The 24,368-nt window shown below is 42.8% G+C and overlaps 1 protein-coding gene, 1 long non-coding RNA gene and 1 other non-coding gene across 4 annotated transcripts; 1 reads left to right on the top strand and 2 right to left on the bottom strand.

Annotated features, from left to right (window-relative positions):
* Positions 1-484: 484 nt before the first annotated feature.
* On the bottom strand, positions 485-12,879 carry LOC106609407 (phospholipase B-like 1). Its single transcript, XM_014208206.2, has 11 exons — positions 12,646-12,879; positions 11,783-12,005; positions 11,548-11,631; positions 11,180-11,321; positions 10,724-10,858; positions 10,234-10,378; positions 7,330-7,530; positions 6,369-6,509; positions 5,369-5,554; positions 1,666-1,772; positions 485-1,483 (listed from the first exon to the last, which is right to left on the bottom strand). Exons 1-11 carry the CDS (start codon positions 12,719-12,721, stop codon positions 1,301-1,303), a joined length of 1,623 nt encoding a protein of 540 aa, XP_014063681.1. The 5' UTR covers positions 12,722-12,879; the 3' UTR covers positions 485-1,300.
* A 4,223-nt stretch (positions 12,880-17,102) lies between these two features.
* Positions 17,103-17,175, bottom strand: trnar-ccu (transfer RNA arginine (anticodon CCU)). Its single transcript has one exon. It is a non-coding gene; the product is annotated as a tRNA-Arg (tRNA).
* Positions 17,176-17,293: 118 nt separating this feature from the next.
* On the top strand, positions 17,294-18,963 carry LOC106610018 (uncharacterized). Of its 2 annotated transcripts, XR_001329834.2 has the most exons (5): positions 17,294-17,415; positions 17,860-17,946; positions 18,059-18,164; positions 18,308-18,418; positions 18,572-18,963. It is a non-coding gene; the product is annotated as an uncharacterized lncRNA (long non-coding RNA). The 2 variants fall into 2 exon arrangements; XR_001329833.2 differs by lacking the exon at positions 17,294-17,415 and having other exon boundaries at positions 17,433-17,946; positions 18,572-18,862.
* The last annotated feature ends 5,405 nt before the right edge of the window (positions 18,964-24,368 follow it).

Raw genomic sequence — 24,368 nt, forward strand, 5'->3', positions numbered from 1 at the left:
GCTGACACCTTTGCTAACAGGTATTGTGTCAATTTAAAACTTGCACAAGACAGTTCACAGAATTGTCCATTTAAATAAATGTAGACAATTTATTAATTACTGAATTTAGCTAACATTAGATAGTTAATGCAGAGATTCTTACCTTTGCCTCAATTCAGCAGTCTCGTCCAGATCATCATGTCATTTGTAGTTCTTTATCATAGCTACATTAGTAGCTAATTAGCATTTCATTTTGGGGGGGTAAATACAGGCGAATATATTGATAAAAGTCACCTTGCCCTAGAGAGTTTTTCATGGCTATCAAAACGTCACACCAGGATAAGCCTACACGAAACACAGCCCTTATTTGAAGTTTTTCTAAAATCCCCTATGGAAAAAATTAATGTTGGAAAAACACTAGGTTTTATGGGTATTATGACTCATACTGTAGTACTCTATAGTAAAAACACATTTTGGAAGCTATAGAAATGCATTTATTGTCTACAATTGTTTTTGCCACGTTTATTCTATTACAGACTTTTAAATTATATTATGTGAGCTAAACATTAAAATGAAAATAAAACAATTTCAGTAGTTTTTTGAGAGTACTAATGTTACTGTCCCCACTAAAGACATGTAATTTTGTCATTGAAACATTTAATTGAAATACTGTGGAATTCCATTCATTCCTATGGAGGACTGCTTCTTCGGGGAGTATCAATATGGTGCCTTCAGAAAAAACACACAAACCTGAGAATGTTGTACAGACAACTAATTCCCTGATTATCGGCATCAGGTCATCACTTGTGGTTCAAGTCAAGACCAGGGAACCAAACTGTGGCACAAAATGAGAAGTCTGAGCTGGTATCATTGTGTGTAAATGTCAATATTGGCCCGTAGGCTACATGTTCCCCAACCCCGACTGACACAATTTACTGGACTGCACTGTAAACATAGAACCATGTAATGACCTCTGCCTGCTCAGTCATTAACTCAGAGGAATGTACACCACACAAATGAACCCACATTATACAAAACTAACAATCACATAACAGGGATACAGTATAATCAGTGCATCTAACCGTTTCGCTAACAACAAAAAAAGACCTTGGATCAGTGTCTGGTGGCCACTTCTTCCTCTACTCCCTAGCCCGTGTGCTTTCAGACCCATGGGTCACTTTCATTAAGCACCAAATGGAAGATAACTGAATTAAATAGAGAGGGACTACCTAGACTTGTCCAATAAGAAACCCTTATTATCATCTTCTATTGCAATTTCTTTTTATGTTGCATGCCCTTATGAACACAACCCAGACCCCTCTCAGGGCTGGTATAGTGACAGTGTTGGCTTCATGGTGATGAAGCTGAAGTTATATGACTGCGGCAGACCCTTGTGGGCTGTGCTGTTGAAGTGACTCCAGGAGAACGGAAGCAGGCCCCCCTGAGTGGTGGGACCGTTCACGGCCTCGCCTGCTAACTGACGGGCCAGGTGGAAGTCTGTCACCTAGGAGAGGGAAGGAGAGAGAGAGAGCGCGAGCGAAGATCATTAAAAATGGCCCTTTGTTTTACTTGAATGTTATTTTAGTATTGTGATGTACTGTAGGAGTATAAATTGTGCCATCATGTTCCCTTTGATATTATTTTATGAGTGAGAATGCATGGACATGGTGGTAATTGAACCCTGACCTTGGTGTCATAGCAGCCTCCTGGACGTGGTTTCTTCAGCCTCAGGTCATTGCGACAGCAGATGGTTTTACAGGGATGGCCTTTGGAGTAAGGGTCTTTCCTGTAGTCTGGAGACACAGTTCAAAAGCACTGAGTTCAGAGGTTGGAACAGCAGTCGTGACAATCTAGTAGACCAACACAGCAAGATGATCTATCCTCCTTGTGGGGTTGAATAATTTAATCTCCACCTGAATTCTCATTCTATTAATAGGGATAGCTTTAGCAGACCAGAATGAAAGGCCCGATTCTTTCCAGATTACGGTTGTAGCAAAAAAGATTAGACACTACAGGGCCAGCAGTCCTGCAGATCTGGCATTGCCTGCATCAGCCTAATTCTAAAAGAACTACAGTTACCAACCCATTCCTGACAAAATCATACTCAAATCAAATTTTATTGGTCACATACACATGGTTAGCAGATGTTAATGCGTGTGTAGCGAAATGCCTGTGCTTCCAGTTCGACAGTGCAGTAATATCTAACAAGTAATCTAACAAATTCACAACGACTACCTTATACACACACACACACACAATGTAAGGGGATGGAATAAGAATATGTATATATAAATATATGGATGCACAATGGCCGTAAAACATAGGCAAGATGCAATAGATGGTATAAAATACACTATATACATATGAGTAATGTAGGAAATGTAAACATTATTAAAGTGGTATTTTTTTAAAGTGACTATAAATCCATTTATTAAAGTGGCCAGTGATTTGAGTCTGTATGTTGGCAGCAGCCTCTCTGTGTCAGTGATGGCTGTTTAACAGCCTGATGGCCTTGAGATAGAAGCTGTTTTTCAGTCTCTCGGTCCCAGCTTTGATGCACCTATACTGACCTCGTCTTCTGAATGATAGCGGGGTGAACAGGCAGTGACTCGGGTGGTTGTTGTCCTTGATTATCTTTTTGGCCTTCCTGTGACATCGGGTGCTGTAGGTGTCCTGGAGGGCAGGTAGTTTGCCCCCGGTGATGCGTTGTGCAGACCGCACTACCCTCTGGAGAGCCTTGCGGTTGTGGGCGGAGCAGTTGCCGTACCAGGCGGTGATACAGCCCGACAGGAGGCTCTCGATTGTGCATCTGTAGAAGTTTGTGAGGGTTTTAGGTGACAAGCCCAATTTCTTCAGCCTCCTGAGGTTGAAGAGGCGTTGTTGCGCCTTCTTCACCAGGCTGTCTGTGTGGGTTGACCATTTCAGTTTGTCCGTGATGTGTACACCGTGGAACTTAAAACTTTCCACATCCTCCACTGCTGTCCCATCGATGTGGATAGGGGGGTGCTCCCTCTGCTGTTTCCTGAAGTCCACGATCATCACCTCCTCCCTGTAGGCTGTCTCGTTGTTGTTGGTAATCAAGCCTACCACTGTAGTGTCTTCTGCAAACCTGATGATTGAGTTGGAGGCGTGCATGGCCACGCAGTCGTGGGTGAACAGGGAGTACAGGAGAGGGCTGAGAACGCACCCTTGTGGGGCCCCAGTGTTGAGGATCAGCGGGGTGGAGATGTTGTTTCCTACCTTCACCACCTGGGGGCGATCCGTCAGAAAGTCTAGGACCCAGTTGCATAGGGCAGGGTTGAGACCCAGGTTCTCAAGCTTAATGATGAGTTTGGAGGGTACTATGGTGTTGAATGCTGAGCTTTAGTCAATGAACAGCATTCTTACATATGTATTCCTCTTGTCCAGATGGGATACGGCATTGTGATGGCGATTGCATCGCCTGTGGACCTATTGGGGCGGTAAGCAAATTGGAGTGGGTCTAGGGTATCAAGTAGGGTGGAGGTGATATGATCCTTGACTAGTCTCTCAAAGAACTTCATGATGACAGAAGTGAGTGCTAGTCATTTGGTTCAGTTACCTTAGCTTTCTTGGGAACAGGAACAATGGTGGCCATCTTGAAGCATGTGGGGACAGCAGACTGGGATAGGGATTGATTGAATATGTCCGTAAACACACCAGCCAGCTGGTCTGCGCATGCTCTGAGGATGCGGCTAGGGATGCCGTCTGGGCCGGCAGCCTAGCGAGGGTTAACACATTTAAATGTTTTACTCACATCGGCCACGTTAAAGGGGAGCCCACAGTCTTTGGTAGCGGGCCGTGTCTGTGGCACTGTATTGTCCTCAAAGCACGCAAAGAAGTTGTTTAATTTGTTCGGGAGCGAGGCGTCAATGTCCGCGACGGGGCTGGTTTTCTTTTTGTAATCCGTGATTTATCTGTAGACCCTGTAACATACGTCCCGTGTTTGAGCCGTTGAATTGCGACTCTACTTTGTCTCTATACTGATGCTTTGCTTGTTTGATTACCTAGTGGAGGGGAATAGCTACACTGTTTGTATTCGGTCATGTTTCCAGTCGCCTCGGCATGATTAAATGCGGTGGTTCGCGCTTTCCGTTTTTCGTGAATGCTGCCATCAATCCATGGTTTCTGGTTAGGGAAGGTTTTAATAGTCACAGTGGGTACAACGTCTCCAATGCACTTCCTAATAAACTCACTCACCGAGGCAGCGTATACGTCAATGTTATTGTCTGAGGCTACCCGGAACATATCCCAGTCCACGTGATCGAAGCAATCTTGAAGCGTGGAATCTGATTGGTCAGACCGGCGTTGGATAGACCTAAGCATGGGTGCGACCTGTTTTAGTTTCTGCCTCTAGAAGGGGAGCAACAAGATAGAGTCATGGTCAGATTTGCCAAAGAGAGGGCAGGGGAGGGCCTTGTATGCATCGCGGAAGTTAGAGTAGCAGTGGTCCAATGTTTTGCTCGAGTGGGTGCAACAATCAATGTGCTGGTAGAATTTAGGTAACCTTGTTCTCAAATTAGCGTTGATAAAATCCCCAGCTACAATAAATGCAGCCTCAGGATATATGGTTTCCAGTTTACATAAAGTTCAGTGAAGTTCTTTCAGGGCCGTCGAGGTATCTGCTTGGGGGGGATATACACGGCTGTAACTATAATCTAAGAGAATTCTATTGGAAGATAATGCGGTCGGCATTTGATTGTAAGGAATTCTATGTCAGGTGAACAAAAGGACTTGAGTTATTGTATGTTGTTATGATTACACCATGAGTCGTTAATCATGAGGCATACACCCCCGCCCTTCTTATTACCAGAGAGATGTTTGTTTCTGTTGGCGCAACGCATGAATAAACCCAGTGGCTGTACCGACTCCGACAACATATCCGAGTGAGCCATGTTTTCCGTGAATCAAAGAATGATACAATCTCTTATGTCTCTCTGGAAGGCAACTCGTGCCCTAATTTCGTCCACCTTGTTGTCTTGAGACTGAAGTTTGGCGAGTAGTATGCTCAGAAGCGGTGGATGGTGTGTTCGCCTTCTAAGTCTGACCAGGAGGCCGCTCTGTCTGCCTCTCCTGCGGCGACGACGTTGTTTTGGGTCGGCCTCTGGGATTAGAACCAATGTCAAGGGTGGAGGTCCGAACAAATGATCCGCTTCGGGAAAGTCGTATTCCTGATCGTAATGTTGGTAAGTTAACGTCGCTCTTATATCCAGTAGTTCTTCCCGGCTGTATGTAATAACACTTAAGATTTTCTGGGATAACAATGTAAGAAATAATACATTAAATAAATGAATTACTACATAGTTTCCTAAGGACGTGAAGCGAGGTGACCATCTGTCAGCGCCATCTTGAGAGGGGCTGCAGCACTCACTGTTGTATCTCATGATGTGTTTGAGGGAGGCGAGGTCTGTAACCCTGGCCTGATCCCTGCGGAAGATCTTGGCTCTGGGACAGAGGTCATAGGAGAAGTCCTCTCCATGCTTCCTCCACATGACCCCGTAGCCACTCAGGTTGTAGATGTCTGCATGGAAGGGCACGTTGTAGGACGGCCAGTAGCCTGCCGGAGGGACCAGGAGAAAGACAAGAATAATGTAGGAATGGTGAAGTAGGGCTATATCAGATGCTGAGAGACTGAAACAACCAACATGATTCATTGATTGATATATTTTATTTAAAGGCCCAATGCAGCTGTTTTATCTCAATATCAAATCATTTCTGGGTAACAATTAAGTACCTTACTGTAATTGGTTTCAATGAAAATGGTCAAAAAGAAACAAAAATCGTTTCTTAGCTAGATCAATTTCTCAAGCAAGAATTTCGCTACGACTGTCTGGGAGTGGTCAGATTAGGGAGGGGAAAACTGAAAACAAGCTGTTATTGGCAGAGAAGTTAAACTGCCTGGTGATGTCTCTTACACTAAAAAGGGCATTCTCATAATTTTCACAATTACACAGTATTATTCCAACCTCAGTGTGGAAATACATATAAAACACCTCTATTTTGACTACCCTGGGCCTTTAAGTGTCACACATATTGGTGCCCAGCTGACATGGGTTTATAATACACTATTATTTCTTGAAGTAATATGCACATAAAACAATTTTCTTTTACAATATACACACATAGATAATAATCATGGCTATTACAGCTGCCATTTAATTACATTAAACAAACAATGCATTTATCCTTCTCCCCCAGGCTTTGAAAATACATTTTTGCAACATATCAGCTTGCCAATCAATGAATTACATTTGGGGGAATCATATGAAGTTTAATCCCATAAGACTTTATTAATCCTAGAGTGAAAATTAGGATGGCATATCCACCAGTTTAGCATTATATCAACAGACTGAAATGAGACGGTCCCTTACCCTGTCGCAGGGCCTGTGTCTGGTCAGAGTGTAGCACCAGTCCTGGTATCTGCTCTACCACAGTCAGAGCCCCATCCCTTATACTCCTCCCCAATGACACCCTGCTCAGATCCAGCACCATGTACTGGCTGTTATAGGTTCCTGAGGAGGGGAGGGGAAATGTAGTTGTGTTATTAGTTGTGCTTAACTTGGTTTGGTGTTGATTATCTACTGGTTATTACAGGTCCTTGAAATGAGGAGAAACGAGTCACCTCCTGATATGCAGTATGTCATGGCTTGGGACTGTGGTGAACACATGCACTACACTGGAGCATGCAGATACTCATAAAAAAGAAGGTGAAAAAAAGGGTCTTTGAACTAGGAACTGGTGAGCAGAGTTTGCATGTATACAATCATAATGGGAACGTATCAGGTGTCACTTTCTGGTTACAGTAGGTTCCAGAGACACAGAGGCTATGGCCAGTCAGTCCTCTCATTGAGAACAAGCTGTACTGTTCCTCCTAAGCAACAAGTTATGTCATCTCCTGCTGCGGTGGCTCTATTAACAAAGACAGACTACAGTACATCCTTAGAGAACAGGACGGTTCCATCATCTGTGGTCAGGAACCATCTGTGGTCAAGGCCTAAGGCGATACATCACATAGCCGGTGTACGCCCAAAGATGTGGACGTCGATTAAGGCAGCCCCCCACAGAAGGAGAAGACAATTTCAGTTGAATATTTTCAGTTATACAACTTACTAGGTATCCCCCTTTCCTTTTCCTTTAACATACTATGCCATTTATCATACTATGCAACAATCAATTCAACAGAAACTACAATCCTTAACAAGTACAGTAGCACATAAATCACAAAGTCTATCCACACACCACCCCTAAACACAAGCTCATAGGTTAGTCATGCAAGTACAGGTTATTACACAAATCACACACCACAAACGTCCTCCACACCCCAGGCATTACCGGAGTTGTACTTAGAGAAGATGTGAGCCCACTGCTCCCCAGTGCGTGCCAGGGCGTGTGCCAGCCGCACCCTCTGCCAGGCCAGCAGGCTGTGGGGGGTGATCAGGGTGAACAGAGAGGTGTTGAAGACACTGTTGGTGGTCTGAGTCATCAGCAGCCCACTGCCTAGCAGGTAGAAGTCATCCAAAGATGTCAGGAAGCCTTGGAGGAGAGAGGGGAGAGGAGAGAAGTGCATGGCTGGTTAGGAAAGGAGAGGGGACATGAAGGGGTGAGGACATGTGGGAGTAGTGTAGACTAGCATCCCTTGCACTATAGTGTAGAGAAAAAAAGAAGTTGGGCTAAGGGCAAGGACATATGTGAGTTGTAACATTCCTAGCACCACAGGGTAATTAAAAATGTCATTATAATGTAGTAGATTTCAGTCCCGAGAGACTGTGGTAAGCTTGTGCACAGAAGGGCTAGATGGATTCAAATCCTAGCAACCAGATTGTATTTTAGTATTTTTTAATGTAGTGTGTTTCTGCACTGAGAGTGAGATAACATTCCCTGCTTAACTCTAAAAATAGCGCTTTTAAGCCACTTCAGTTTTAATGGTGATGGGGCCTGTAAGATAATGTATGACAGGGAAAATGGCAAATCTTCAATAACATCACTTAACCCCCTTGACTTGAAAATGAGGAACCAGGCTACGAGTTTATGTATTTGGACAGTATTTGGACAGTGAAGCTAACATTTTTTAAATTATACTCCATTTTGGATTTGAGATCCAAAAAATTTGATCTCAAATCCAAAATGGAGTATAATTTAAAAAATGTTAGCTTCACTGTCCAAATACTGTCCAAATACATCCTTCCTGTCCAAATACATCCTACATCCTTCCGATGCAACTGCATATTACTAAACTTCCCAATTTTCAGGACTGGTGGAGTCTGTATTGTAAAAGACTCAGGCTGCTTTTTTCAGCCAAATTAGGTAGATGGGTGCTACACATTGATAGTGAATGAGAAGAGTTCTCCCCAATAGCACAATATCAGCCAGCAGCATACTACCCTGCATCCCACTGCTGGCATGCCTCTGAAGCTGAGCAGGGTCAGTCCCTAGACGGGACACCAGATGCTGCTGGAAGTGGTGTTGGAGGGCCAGTAGGAGGCATTCTTTCCTCTGTTTAAAAAAATATATATATTGTGTTCTTAGGCAAAATTGTGAGTGAGCCCACTCCCTTGGCTGAGAAGCAACCCCACACATGAATGGTCTCAGTGTCACGTCCTGACCAGCAGAGGGAGTAATTGTATTAGTTTTGGTCAGGACATGGCAGAGGGTTTGTGTTTTGTATGTATTTCTACGTTCTGTCTAGTTTAGTTTTTCTATGTTTAGGATTGGGTGTTGGACTCTCAATTGGAGGCAGGTGTTTCTAGTTGCCTCTGATTGAGAGTCCTATATATAGGTGTGTGTTTGGTTTGGTATTTTGTGGGTAGTTGTCTTTAGCACTGCTGTAGTAAGTATAGCCTGTTAAACTGTCGGGCTGTCGTTCTTCGTTTTGGTGTTCACTTTATTTAAAATAAATATTCAAGATGAGCATCCACATTCCTGCTGTGTTTTGGTCCTCTCTACCCGAAGACAGCCGTTACACTCAGGATGCTTTACTGTTGGCATGACACAGGACTGATGGTAGCGCTCACCTTGTCTTCTCCGGACAAGCTTTTTTCCGGATGCCCCAAATAATCAGAAAGGGGATTCATCAGAGAAAATGACTTTACCCCAGTCCCCAGCAGTCCAATCCCTGTCCCTGATGTTTTTTCTGGAGAGAAGTTGCTTCTTTGCTGCCCTTCTTGACACCAGGCCATCCTCCAAAAGTCTTCGCCTCACTGTGCGTGCAGATGCACTCACACCTGCCTGCTGCCATTCCTGAGCAAGCTCTGTACTGGTGGTGCCCCGATCCCACAGCTGAATCAACTTTAGGAGATGGTCCTGGCGCTTGCTGGACTTTCTTGAGCGCCCTGAAGCCTTCTTCACAACAATTGAACCACTCTCCTTGAAGTTCTTGATGATCTGATAAATGGTTGATTTAGGTGCAATCTTACTGGCAGCAATATCCTTGCCTGTGAGGCCCTTTCTGTGCAAATTAATGATGACGGCACGTGTTTCCTTGCAAGCAACCATGGTTGACAGAGGAAGAACAATGATTCCAAGCACCACCCTCCTTTTGAAGCTTCCAGTCTGTTAGTCGATCTCAATCAGCATGACAGAGTAATCTCCAGTCTTGTCCTCGTCAACACTCACACCTGTGTTAACGAGAGAATCACTGACATGATGTCAGCTGGTCCTTTTGTGGCAGGGCTGAAATGCAGTGGAAATGTTTTTTGTGGATTCAGTTCATTTGCATGGCAAAAAGGGACTTTGCAATTAATTGCAATTCATCTGATCAATCTTCGTAACATTCTGGAGTATATGCAAATTGCCATCATACAAACTGAGGCAGCAGACTTGGTGAAAATTAATATTTGTGTCATTCTCAAAACTTTTGGCCACAACTGTACAGTATATATCCCAGGGCAGTGATTGAGGACATTGTGCAGTCTTTCGGATGGGACGTTAAACGGGTGTCCTGACTCTCTGTGGTCACTAAAGATCCCATGGCACTTATCGAAAGAGTAGAGGTGTTAACCCCGGTGTCCTGGCTAAATTCCCAATCTGGCCCTCATACCATCATGGCCACCTAATCATCCCCAGCTTCCAATTGGCTCATTCACCCACCTCCTCTCCCCTGTAACTATTCCCTGGGTCGTTGCTGTATATGAGAATGTGTTCCCAGTCAACTCACCTGGTAAAATAAGGGTTCAATACAATATAAAGCACTATATAAATTGCTTTATCAATCAAATTCAATCACTCATGTTCCTGTACCAGGGTAGCTGCTGAAGGATATCTTGCCCGTGGCGGTGTGTGTGTCGGCCAGCTTGAAGTCCCAGTGTTTGTAGATACGCATGGTGGAAGCGTAGTTGAACCAGCTGGAGTGGGCTAACAGCAGGTTCTCAAAGCCTGGCAGAACCTAGAGAGAGAACAGGATAAAGACACCAAACACATGGTGTTACATCACAGGCTTAAAGTGTACCGTCCTCACTACCTCATGCATGAACTAAAGAGAAAACTGGATCTGAGAAAGGTATTAATACACTCCTGTAGAAAAATGAAAGCTCAATAAAAATGGTATCTACATCATTATAAACCAATATGCTTTAACAGTGGCTGAATATCTTTTGTAGATTATGGAAATCGCATTGTATAACTCCACTCATGGGGATGATATGCAAGTCAGCTATAAATAGACTATAAACACCACCAATCATGAGCTAAACAAACAACCAAACCTAGCCAAATTCACTTGACTCCTGACCTTTATGAGAGCTGAGCAGTGGCCTATTCCTGGCACAGGGCCTCGGGAGGAGTTGAAGCGTGGTGTCAGTGCTGGAATCAGGTCCAGCAGGTCTCCAACTTCATTCAGAAACTGCAGCGCAAACATGGACAGAGGCTAGGACGTGGAAAGGTGGAAGAAAAGGGTCAGTTGGGATTTGCATAAAGGATTGGGAACTGTTTTTGTTTGCAATTAGGGGTTTGTGACTATACAGATCCCATTAGGTTGGAGGAAAATCTGATGCTCGCACACAGAAACTTATCGTCAAAACACAATTCCCTTCAGTTCTGACATTCAGTCCCTCACACCTTTCTCTTGCTCCCACACACACACACAACACACACACACACACACACACACACACACACACACACACACACACACACACACACACACACACACACACACACACACACACACACACACACACACACACACCTCTCTCTGCCTGCTCTTGGCCCAGTATGCAGCTCCAGCCTGTAGCCCATCCAGTTGAGCCAGGATCAGTCCTGCATGCAGCCAAAAGGGGTCCCTGTTTCTCCTCAACTTCACCTGCTCTCTGGTCCAGTAGTCCTGTTTACTGTGGACCGACTCAGGTATTCAGTCATTATAATTATTATTATAGGCTTTTAATTTGTTACATTGACTGCTAAAATTGACTACATTTGACCGTCATGATATTTGATGTAAAAACAATATGCGATTCCGCGAATGGGGGTCCTCAAGAGCTTTTGACAGTGATTTGGTAGTCCACAGAACGGAAAAGATTGGGAGCCGCTGGTCTATAGCATAAATGGGAATCTTACATCATGAAATCTTTCAAGGGGTCCAGAATCTTCTCATCTTTAATCATCTGAGGATATATGTTGGCATAGTGGCTAAACATTTGCCTGATGGAGAGAGAAAGCCAGGGTCAAAATTTCCTCAAGGATTTTCACTCTCAATAATGATGTCTATAATGAATGTATAGATGTGAACAGGGCTAAATAAAGATAACACGAACATCAGTGTCATTTGTAACAAAGCAGTGAAAGCACTCACTCTGCAGTGAGGAACCCTTCCAGATACCCAGCCAAGAAGGAGGTGGTCTCATCACTCTCGGGGGTCTCCCCATACCCTGCCCGAATCTCCAGCACCCCCCAGCCCGTCAAGAGGAGAGTGTCATTGTAATAGCCATAGGCACCCCCTTCTTTCTCCAACACCCCCTCATTCAGAATCACACTCTTCTGGGCAGCATCCCAGTACACAGTGGCCTCTTGGATCTCTACCACAATGGGACAGGGATGAATAACACACCTTACATAATATTAGAAGAACACTCAAGGGTGGTGGATAGAAGCTAAGCAAAAGTGTCTTGTCTGTGTATTCAGCTGAATGGATTGTATGGATTGAAGAATGGGTCTATTGAGCAAATGCATTGCATACAGTAGGCCTATTATCAGGCAATGTTTACCTTGGACTGGATGTTCAAATAGTTACAATGTATTTTATCAATCCATTTTACTGACTTTCACACTGTATAGAAATACTGAGGGGAATACAGAATAAAAAAATATAATGAAGCCAATAGGGCGGTAAATATTATTGTGTATGATTTTTTTGATCTGCGTCACCAAGAAAAAAAAAAAAAAGTGTCTGGCAATGTAGCCTACGCACCACCCAAAATGTTCACTCTGGGGGTTCTCTGCTACTACTCGTGCGAATTATACCTATCTGACATGACATGTCAATCAAACCGTGCCACAATTCACAAGAGGTTGTACCGCTCCGATACACCTCTGCTTGCACATTTATGCAGTTTATTGGATGCAATGAATGAACAACCTACGTTTAACATAATTTGGCTAATTTATGAATATCGAAAGGCAAAGCGCAATATTGAAAAATATTGAATGAAGACTTACGGTAAGTTTGCACGAGGGCTGCAGCCAAGACGCACAAAATAACAAGGAATTCTCTCTGCTCCCCACTCAAATCCATGTCTTAATTGATCGGTTCTAATGTTAATAGAATTATACGTTTGAAGTGCATATTCTAAAGGCAATAACATATGACATTTGCTGGTCACTCCAGAGTCAAATTTAAGTTCAACTGGGGGAATCGACTTAAATTCATGTGCGACCTAAGCGGATAATAACCTAGACATATGATTGGACGAACGTTAAGAAGCGCTCTTCAATTGGTTCAAGGCTACATGATAAACATAAATTTACCTTTTCTAGGATGTTTGGCTACACATTTCCAACTACAATCCGATACTGAAAAAATACAGTGCCTTCGGGAAATATTCATACCCCTTGAAATGTTCCACATTTTGTTACGTTACAGCCTTATTCTAAAATGTATTAAATAAATAAAAATCTACACAATACCCCATAATGACAAAGCGAAACAGGTTGTTATTGGTTTTTGCTAAAATATTTTTAAAATACCTTATTCACAGAAGTATTCAGACCCTTTGCTATGAGACTCGAAACTGACCTCAGGTACATCCTGTTTCCGTTGATCATCCTTGAGATGTTTCTACAACTTGACTGGAGTCCACCTTTGGTCAATTCAATTGATTGGAAATTATTTGGAAAGGCACATACCTGTCTATATAAGGTCCCACAGATGACAGTGCATGTCGTAGCAAAAACCAAGCCATGAGGTCGAAGGAATTGTCTGTAGAGCACCGAGACAGGATTGTGTTGAGGCAGAGATCTGGGGTAGGGTACCAAAAATGTCTACAGTATTCAAGGTCCCCAAGAACACAGTGGCCTCCATCATTCTTAAATGGAAGAAGTTTGGAATCACCAAGGGCCTTGGTCAAGGAGGTGACCAAGAACCCGATGGTCACTCTGACAGAGCTCTAGAGTTCCTCTGTGGAGATGGGAGAACCTTCCAGAAGGACAACCATCTCTGCAGCAATTCACCTTTATGGCCAGACGTAAGCCACTCCTCAGTAAAAGGCACATGACAGCCTGCTTGGAGTTTGCTAAAAGGCACCAAAAGACTCAGACCATGAGAAACCAAGATTGAACTCTTTGGCATGAATGCCAAGCTTCACGTCTGGAGGAAACCTGGCACCAATACTACGGTGAAGCATGGTGGTGGCAGCATCATGCTGTGGGGATGTTTTTCAGCGGCAGGGACTGGGAGACTAGTCAGGGTCGAGGGAAAGATGAACGGAGTGAAGTACAGAGAGATCCTTGATGAAAACCTGCTCCAGAGTGCCCAGGACCTCAGACTGGGGCGACGGTTCACCTTCCATCAGGACAACGCTTCGGGACAAGTCTCTGAATGACGCCAGGACGCCAGGACGCGGAGTCAATCACCACCTTCCGGAGACACCTGAAACCCCACCTCTTCAAGGAATACCTGGGATAGGATAAAGTAATCCTTCTAACCCCCCCCCCTTAAAAGATTTAGATGCACTATTGTAAAGTGGTTGTTCCACTGGATATTATAAGGTGAATGCACCAATTTGTAAGTCGCTCTGGATAAGAGCGTCTGCTAAATGACTTAAATGTAAATGTAAATGAATGTTCTTGAGTGGCCCAGCCAGTGCCTGGACTTGAACCCGATCGAACATCTCTGGAGAGACCTGAAAATAACTGTGAAGCAACGCTCCCCATCCAACCTGACAAAGCTTGAGAGGATCTGCAGAGAAGAATGGGAGAAACTGCCCAAATACAGGTGTACCAAGCTTGTAGTGTCATACCCAAGAATACTTTTTTATTTTTATGAATTAGCAAAAATAATTAAACCTGTTTTTGCTTTGTCATTATGGGGTATTGTTTTTAGATTGATAGGGGGAAAAAAACATTTAATACGTTTTAGAATAAGGCTGTAAGGTAACAAATTGGAAAAAGTCAAGGGGTCTGAATACTTTCCGAATGCACTGTATATAAACGCAACATGCAACAATTTTATTACATTTACATTTTAGTCATTTAGCAGACGCTCTTATCCAGAGCGACTTACAGTAGTGAATGCATACATTTCATTTCATGCATTTAAAAAAAAAATGTTGTATTGGCCACCCGTGGGAATCGAGCCCACAACCCTGGCATTGCACACACCATATTGGTGTTGCAAACACCATGCTCTACCAACTGAGCAATTTTACTGAGTTACAGTTCATATGTGGAAATTAGTCACACAAAATAAATTCATTAGACCCTAATCTATGGATTTCACATGACTGGGCAGGGGCGCAGCCATGGGTGGGCCTGGGAGGGCATAGACCCACCCACTTGGGGCCAACCCACTGGGGAGCCAGGACTAGCCAATCAGAATGAGTTTTTCCCCACAAAAGGGCTTTATTACAGACAGAAATACTCCACAGTTTCATCAGCTGTCTGGGTTGCTGGTCTCAGACGATCCTGCAATGGAAGAAGCCAGATGTGGAGGTCCTGGGCTGGCGTGGTTAAACGTGGTCTGCGGTTTTGAGGCTGGTTGGACGTACTGCCAAATTCTCTAAAATGACGTTGGAGGTGGCTTATGGTAGAGATATAGAGATATGGTAGAGATACATATGGTAGAGATAAATGAACATTAAATGCTCTGCCAACAGCTCTGGTGGACTTTCCTGCAGTCAGCATGCCAATTGCACGCTCCCTCAAAACTTGAGACATCTATTGCATTGTGTTGTGTGACAAAACTGCACATTTTAGAGTGGCTATTATTGTCCCCCAGCACAAGGTGCACCTGTGTAATGATCATGCTGTTAAATCAGCTTCTTGATATTCCACACCTGTCAGGTGGATAGATTATCTTGGCAAAGGAGAAATGCTCACTAACAGAGATGTAAATACATTTGTGCACAAAATTTGAAAGAAATTAGCTTTTTGTGTGTATGAAACATTTCTGGGATATTTTATTTCAGGCCAGGAAACATGGGACCAACACCTGCACATCATCATCTGCACATCTATCACTCCAGTGTTAATTTTGCTAAATTGTAATTACTTGCTACTATGGCCTATTTATTGCCTTACCACCTCACGTCATTTGCACACACTGTATATAGACTTTCTTTTTTTTCTATTGTGTTATTGACTGTACGCTTGTTTATTCCATGTGTAACTCTGTGTTGTTGTTTGTGTCACACTGCTTTGCTTTATCTTGGCCAGGTCGCAGTTGTAAATGAGAACTTGTTCTCAACTAGCCTACCTGGTTAAACTACAACTACAACTACAAATACCTAGGTGTCTGGTTAGACTGTAAGCTCTCCTTCCAGACTCAGATCAAACATCTCCAATCCGAAGTTAAATCTAGAATTGGCTTCCTATTTTGAAACAAAGCATCCTTCACTCATGCTGCCAAACATACCCTCGTAAAACTGGCCATCCTACCGATCCTCGACTTCGGCGATGTCATTTACAAAATAGCTTCCAATACCCTACTCAATAAACTGGATGCAGTCTATCACAGTGCCATACGTTTTGTCACCAAAGCCCCATATACTACCCACCACTGCGACCTGTATGCTCTCGTTGGCTGGCTCTCGCTTCATACTCGTCGCGAAACCCGCTGGCTCCAGGTCATCTACAAGACCCTGCTAGGTAAAGTCCCCCCTTATCTCCACTCACTGGTCACCATAGCAGCACCCACCTGTAGCACGCGCTCCAGCAGGTATATCTCTCTCGTCACCCCCAAAGCCAATTCCTCCTTTGGCCGTCTCTGCTTCCAGTTCTCTGCTGCCAATGACTGGAACGAACTACAAAAATCTCTGAAACTGGCAACACTTATCTCCCTCACTAGCTTTAAGCAACAGCTGTCAGAGCAGCTCACAGATCACTGCAGCTGTACATAACCCATCTATAATTTAGCCCATACAACTACCCCTTCCCCTACTGTATTTATTTTGCTCCTTTGCACCCCATTATTTCTACTCTGCACTTTCTTCCCCTACAAATCTACCATTCCAGTGTTTTACTTGCTATATTATATTTACTTTGCCGCCATGGCCTTTTTTGCCTTTACCTCCCTTATCTCACCTCATTTGCTCACATTGTATATAGACTTATTTTTCTACTGTATTATTGACTGTATGTTTTACTCCATGTGTAACTCTGTGTTGTTGTATGTGTTGGACTGCTTTGCTTTATCTTGTCCAGGTCGCAATTGTAAATGAGCACTTGTTCTCAACGTGCCTACCTGGTTAAATAAAGGTGAAATAAAAAATAAATAAATAAAAAATAAAGGGGAAATAAAATAAAAATAAAACATGTTGCTTTAATATTTTTGTTCAGTATAAATGTTAAGACACGATAAATAATTTACTTATATTCAAATGTTTGTGTGAAATCATCCATCATTGCATTTAGTTGTTGACACTGTTATTTATAAACAATTTAATGGACAAAAATTGTTTCACCCCAGATGGGACTCGAACCCACAATCCCTGGCTTAGGAGGCCAGTGCCTTATCCATTAGGCCACTGGGGCTTGTTATGAAGACAACGGGATCCGGCCATTATATCATTAATTAGGGGAAATATGACGATAAATCTGTGACAGTTAGATGGAAGCATTCAGTAAACAAACACAAAGTGACGCTATCACCATGGTGATGCGTTCACACTGACGGCTTATCCCACTCAAACTAAACAGCGGGGGCATTTATCAAGTGTTTACATTATTACAAGGATGAAATCTAGACTTTGTCTAACTATAAAGAATCCAATGGTATGTAGTTACAGTAAACGTTCATAAAAATGCAAAGTGATTTGATATCAGCCAACTCAAATGCTGCGTTTCCATTTGTAAATTCTTCCATTATTACCCGTTTAGACAAAATGGATCTGTAGCACTTGCGCAGTAATCTGCATGTCTGTAAAAAGCCACTTGCTGGGCTAGAAAGAGAAGGGAAGCCTCTGCTAACGAAAGATAACGAATTAGCTAGTTCAATAAAAGCGTTGTACAGTCATTTAGCTAGCTATTTTAATATATGATTAAATAAACGACAAAGATAGTGGCGTAATGTTGTCGCTGTTGGTAATCTTAGCTTGCAATGCTATCGTTAGCTAGCTACCGTTACTTGACTACTATTTCCAAAGTTGCAAAATAAGAAGTTATCAATCTAACATTAATCCTCTACAATATATATTTGTCTCACAATATATAACGCAGCTGATGACGAATATGCTGCTTTTTGGCAACACCTTCTGTCCAAAGAATACCCCTTGCAAGTCTGTTTCTGTCTTCAATCTGCACACCGTGAGTTGATGAAATTCCTCTCGGACGCCCAAAAACATTCTGCACAATGTGCATCTGTTGTCTTTTATGTGAAGTAAGTTTCTACATCCCCCTCTTCATTTGTTGAGTCTAGTTGGATTGGTCTACGAGGGCAATAGAGTTGGGTCTTGAGTATGCAGCCCCTGTTATGAACATTGGGGGCCATAGCTTGACATTTGAAGACGGACAATGGATTGCAGGTAATTGATCATCAATTAAATGTAGTAGAAAACTGCACTGTCTGCACTGCTACTGTAAGAAATCTGATCTATCTGATCACAGCTGATATTTGTATTTTATTTCATTGCTTTTTCATTTGATCTTTTGTTTCTCGCCCCTACAGTCTGAAGGGAATGTATCTGGGAAGGAGGTGCAGAGACTGAAAAATAGGAACCTACAGCTTGAAAAGGAGAACAACCTACTCAGGCTGAAGATTGACCTCCTGTTGGACATCGTAGGTTCTAATCATCTTGAAGCATCCCATTGAATACAGTTGCATAGATAGATATACAGTATAAGCCATACAATTAACCTTGAATAAAGGATTCCCTTTATCGGCCATTATTAATAATTTATCGGAGCAAGTAACTGATTCCTTTTTCTTAAGTTGTCAGAAACCACTGCAGAGTCTCACCTGATGGAGAAGGAGCTGGAAAAGATGAAGATTCACAGTTGAAGGAAGAAGTGATGAATAGAAAATTGCAGACAGGTTCCCAGTGATACCTGAAAATGAAGAAGGGAATAGATAAAGGATTGTGAGTGTTAGTGACTAATCAATTGTATTTGATTTATTTTAGCTTTATTTAACCAGGCAAGTCAGTTAAGAACAAATTCTTATTTACAATGAAGGCCTACCCCGGCCAAACCCTAACCCGGATGACATTGGGCCAATTGTGCACCGCCCTATGGGACTCCCAATCACGGCCGGTTGTGATACAGCCTGGAATCGAACCAGGGTCTGTAGTGACACCTCTAGCACTGAGATGCAGTGCCTGACACAGAACCCAAACCGGCTGCGCGCGTGTTCCATCATGCATACATTTATTTTGTCCCCCTACACCAAACGCGATCACGACACGCAGGTTAAAATATCAAAACAAACTCTGAACCAATTACATTAATTTGGGAACAGGTCGAAAAGCATTAAACATTTATGGAAATTTAGCTAGTTAGCTTGCACTTGCTAGCTAATTTGGCCTATTTAGCCAGCTTGCTGTTGCTAGCTAATTTGTCTTGGGATATAAGCATTGAGTTGTTATTTTACCTGAAATGCACAAGGTCCTCTACTCAGACAATTAATCCACACATAAAACGGTCAACCGAATCGTTTCTAGTCATCTCTCCTCCTTCCAGGCTTTTTCATCTTTAAACTTATATGGTGATTGGCATCTAAACTTTCATAGTATTACTACACTGACCGGCAACACAGTTCATCTTTCAATCACCCACGTGGGTATAACCAATGAGGAGATGGCACGTGGGTACCTGCTTCTATAAACCAATGAGGAGATGGGAGAGGCAGGACTTGCAGCGCGATCTGCTTCAGAAATAGAAAGGACTTCTATTTTAGCCCTTGGCAACGCAGACGCTCGTTGACGCACGCGAGCAGTGTGGGTGCAATAATTGAATAACATAGATTTCTAAATTTATTTTGCGACGTGCGCGAGCGGTGTGGTCAGCCTATTAGACCGCTGCACCACTCTGGAGCCCATGTACTGAATGTACTGTTTAAAAATATATTCATAATTTCTACGGATTTAAAATCATTGAAGTTATGATAGTTTAAATGTGTCCTGTCCTTTTATAAAAATGCATTTCTTTGATTCATTAACTTTTGTAAGCCACTGATTAACTATTTTAGAATACTATGATTTCTGGTTTTGGCAGCTGAGTGTATTTTAATATTTGTTTTCAGATGTTTTCTACTTTATTAAAAGGTTTTAGATACATTTCAGAAAGCTATGTTTTGTTTGTTTGCATACATGTCTGTATAAGTATGCAAGTGCCCATACTAATTCCACCGTCTGATGTGGTATTTTCAAGAGGTAGTGGCTGGTATTGGTGATTATAGTGGCTAGTATTGGGGATTATAGTGTCTGGGATTGGTGATTGTAGTGTCCGCGATTGGTGATTATAGTGGCCGGGATTGGTGATTATAGTGGCCGGTATTGATACAAGTATTGTTTTGAAAACCTTTGGCACCAGAATGGACAACACTTTCAGAATTTTCTGATTAATTCAGCTTAACAGCATGACCTTAGAATTGTCGGAAACCCAGGAGTGACAGGGACTATATTCTGGATTGTGGAGGTCACACATCTAACATGTCTTCAGGACTATATCTTGGGTTATTACCGCCTCTCTCTCAGTTCCCTGTGGTTTTGTGTCACAGGTGAGATTATTGTTGTTATTACAATGTGATTGCTAGATGGTTATTGTTATACCAGATGCTGAATGTGACTGAAAGCTGTACTGCACAGACAAACGCCATTAGAGGTATTTAATTCTATGGCTCAATAGCTTTCACAAACTGGCCAAGTCCGTGTAAACAAATTCAGTAAAGACAATTATAATCCAAAGGCTCAGTCAGTCGTACATTGAGTAAGCATTGCAGGTCAGGCTACACCGGTGTATGGGAAAACACATAGACCTTTTGACCGAGTATGGTAATGAATTGACCAAGAGTGATGTTTGAATTATTAGTCATTGTACCAGTACAGTGTGAGCCACAGAACCTTTCTTCCAAAATATATCATTGATCGGTTTGTGAGGGTTTGAGAAATGGGTCTTCTTGGCCCACTTACATACCCACTCCTTCCTCCTAGAGAGGACCATCCTCTTGAGGGACAATGGGAGTCAGTACAACCAAGAGGATGAGGGCTGGACCCCTGATGGTGGCTGGGGCTGTATAGTGGCTGGGGATAGATTTTGCCTGGGGCTGGATGGTGCCTGGGGCTGGATGGAAGCTGGGGCTGGATGGTGGCTGGGGCTACTCATCTGTTTCGTCGTCACTGGGTTCTCCTACGCCTTCCCCAAAGCTGTCAGTGTCTCCTTCAAGGAGATGATAAGGGACTTTGACGTGGGCCACAGCGACACGGCCTGAATCTCCTCCATCATGCTGCCCATGCTCTATGGATCAGGTCAGAGGTCAATCATAGAGATGATACAGGGGCCTCTGAGAGCTTGAATCGTATACGAAACAAAGCTGTCAGATGTAAAAATAAAAAAAGATGTCGTTCAATGGGAGAAACAAAACAGAAATGTGTCTGGGAAATGTATTCGTTGTCTGGAGACGCAAGTCTCTTGTAGTTGTACTTTCTCATCATGGGGGACTGCTGCTCACCTGTGGGGCTTTCATGAGACCTCTGTGAAGTTGGTTGTTGATCATTGTTAGAGAGTCATTTTCAAGTCTTGCCATAGATTTCAATGCCGATTTAAGTCAAAACTGTAACTCGGACACTCAGGAACATTCAATGATGTCTTGGTAAACAACTCCAGTGTATAATTTGGCCTTGTGTTTTTAGGTAATTTTCCTGCTGAAAGGTGAATTTGTCTCCAGTGGTTGTTGGAAAGCAGACAGAACCAGGTTTCCCTCTTAAGATTGTGTCTGTGCTTAGCTCTAGTCCATTTATTTTTATCAAAAAAACTCCCTAGTTCTTGCCAATCTGTGCGCGGGGGCCGCAAACTTCCTACAGGACTGGCGCGCAGAAGAAATGCTATGCCACGCACAGACGCAAGAGATTGAACATTAGTTTGCACTATATAGATAAACGTTTATTCTGGGATCGAATCAATATTATATCAGCCCCTTTTCAATGTAACAAACCAAAACACATAACTTTGCAAGATTGAGTCTGATTTTGTTGTAGGAATAGCCAGAGTGCAAAGGAGTAGAATTCTGTTGGGGGGGTGGGTAGTTTACGAGCGGTGAGCCACGCGTGTGCACATTTGTTGATATTCTTTGCTAGTTTGCGAGTTATTATCCCAGTTATACATAAGTATAGGTCAGTAAAGGGGAGTTACAGCTTCATACAAGAGCACAAAACATGTAGGCTAGATTTCAAGCTGTCTTTGAAAAGCCAGTCTTAAGGTAAAAAGCTTGTCTTAATCAAAGGGGCAGTGTTGTATTTTGAGACAGGCATGAATAAGCCAATAGGCAGAGGGTTAGCCTGCATTGTCTAATTCTCTGTATGGTAATAATAATACATGTTATTTTATAAAGTGGTTTCTTGCATCGTACAACACAATACAATTTACAGTCACCTATTTGGCCCATGGTGTTACAGACCAAGTAAAAAAACAAGAATTAATGCCAAGCCCTTCATAATGCTACAACGTTTTTATAAGTCTCATGCAATTTAGGCCAGTGTTGAACACTACATACTGTAGGCCATATCATAGAAATCAAAAGCTATTTTCAGGTAAAAATGTTATGGGATTTTTAAAAACATTCTTAAATGTAACCTTTATTTAACTAGGCAAGTCAGTTAAGAACAAATTCTTATTTACAATGACAGCCTACCGGGGAACAGAACTGCTTTGTTCAGGGGCAGAACAACAGATTTTACCTCGTCAGCTCAGGGATTCAATCGGTTACTGGCCCAATGCTCTTACCACTAGGCTACCTGCTGGATTTTCTCTATTGGTTTTGTTGGTAGGCCTTCATTATACTCAAATGCCACAATAGCCTATTGGCTACTGTCTAAAACTGTTAGGGTACAGCCTCGGTGTTCACTGTAAAAGCACACCGTAGGTTGCACAAAATTCTCACACTTAAAAATTTGCTCAGTGCTCCAATAAATTAGAGGGAAAATTGTTCTTTACCAATGACAAGCATCACCATGCTTTAAAATATGAAGAGTGGTACTCAGTGATGTGTTGCGTTGGATTTGTCCCAAACATAACGCTTTGTATTCAGGACATAAATTCAATTTATTTGCCCCATTTTTGCAGATTTACTTTAGTGCCTTGTTGCAAACAGGTTGCATGTTTTGAAATATATATATATATTCTGTACAGGCTTCCTTCTTTTCACTCTGTCATTTAGGTTAGTATTGTGAGTAACTACAATGTTTTTCATCCATCCTCAGTTTTCTCCTATCACAGCCATTAAACTCTGTAACTGTTTTAAAGTCACCATTGGCCTCATGGTGAAATTCCTGAGCAGTTTCCTTCCTCTCCAGCAACTGAGTTAGGAAGGACACCAGTACCTTTGTAGTGACTGGGTGTATTGATATATTATTCAAAGTGTATCCAAAGTGTAATTATAAGCATTTCAAAACACTAGCAATAACATCTGCTAACCATGTGTACAGTCGTGGCCAAAAGTTTTGAGAATGACACAAATATTAATTTTCACAAAGTTTGCTGCTTCATTGTCTTTAGATATTTTTGTTGCCCCTTCTTTTTCAAGACCTCTGCAATCCGGCCTGGCATGCTGTCAATTAACTTCTGGGCCACATCCTGACTGATGGTAGCCCATTCTTGCATAATCAATGCATGGAATTTGTCAGAATTTGTGGGTTTTTGTTTGTCCACCCGCCTCTTGAAGATTGGCCACAAGTTCTCAATGGGATTAAAGTCTGGGGAGTTTCCTGGCCATGGACCCAAAATATCGATGTTTTGTTCCCCGAGCCACTTAGTTATCACTTTTGCCTTATGGCAAGGTGCTCCATCATGCTGGAAAAGGCATTGTTCGTCACCAAACTGTTCCTGGGAGAAGTTGCTCTCGGAGGATGTGTTGGTACCATTCTTTATTCATGGCTGTGTTCTTAGGCAAAATTGTGAGTGAGCCCACTCCCTTGGCTGAGAAGCAACCCCACACATGAATGGTCTCAGGATGCTTTACTGTTGACATGACACAGGACTGATGGTAGCGCTCACTTTGTCTTCTCCGGACAAGCTTTTTTCTGGATGCCCCAAACAATCGGAAATGGGATTCATCAGAGAAAATGACTTTACCCCAGTCCTCAGCAGTCCAATCCCTGTACCTTTTGCAGAATATCAGTCTGTCCCTGATGTTTTTCCTGGAGAGAAGTGGCTTCTTTACTGCCCTTCTTGACACCAGGCCATCCTCCAAAAGTCTTCGCCTCACTGTGCGTGCAGATGCACTCACACCTGTCTGCTGCCATTCCTGAGAAAACTCTGTACTGGTGGTGCCCCGATCCTGCAGCTGAATCAACTTTAGGAGACGGTCCTGGCGCTTGCTGGACTTTCTTGGGCGCCCTGAAGCCTTCTTCAGAACAATTGATCTGCTCTCCTTGAAGTTCTTGATGATCTGATAAATGGTTGATTTAGGTGCAATCTTACTGGCAGCAATATCCTTGCCTGTGAAGCCCTTTTTGTGCAAAGCAATGATGACGGCATGGGTTTCCTTGCAGGTAACCAATTTTTTTTTTAAATCT

Source organism: Salmo salar, chromosome ssa01, assembly GCF_905237065.1.
Source record: "Salmo salar chromosome ssa01, Ssal_v3.1, whole genome shotgun sequence".
Taxonomy (NCBI): Eukaryota; Metazoa; Chordata; class Actinopteri; order Salmoniformes; family Salmonidae; genus Salmo; species Salmo salar.

Excerpts from the sequence above, each read along its gene's own strand:
- LOC106609407 (XM_014208206.2), bottom strand. The coding sequence starts at position 12,721 with ATGGATTTGAGTGGGGAGCAGAGAGAATTCCTTGTTATTTTGTGCGTC. Across the intron at positions 10,859-11,179 it reads CCAAGAGCAGGCAGAGAGAG|CCTCTGTCCATGTTTGCGCT; the intron begins GTGTGTGTGTGT and ends TCCACGTCCTAG. Across the intron at positions 1,773-5,368 it reads ACACATCATGAGATACAACA|ACTACAGGAAAGACCCTTAC; the intron begins GTGAGTGCTGCA and ends CTGTGTCTCCAG.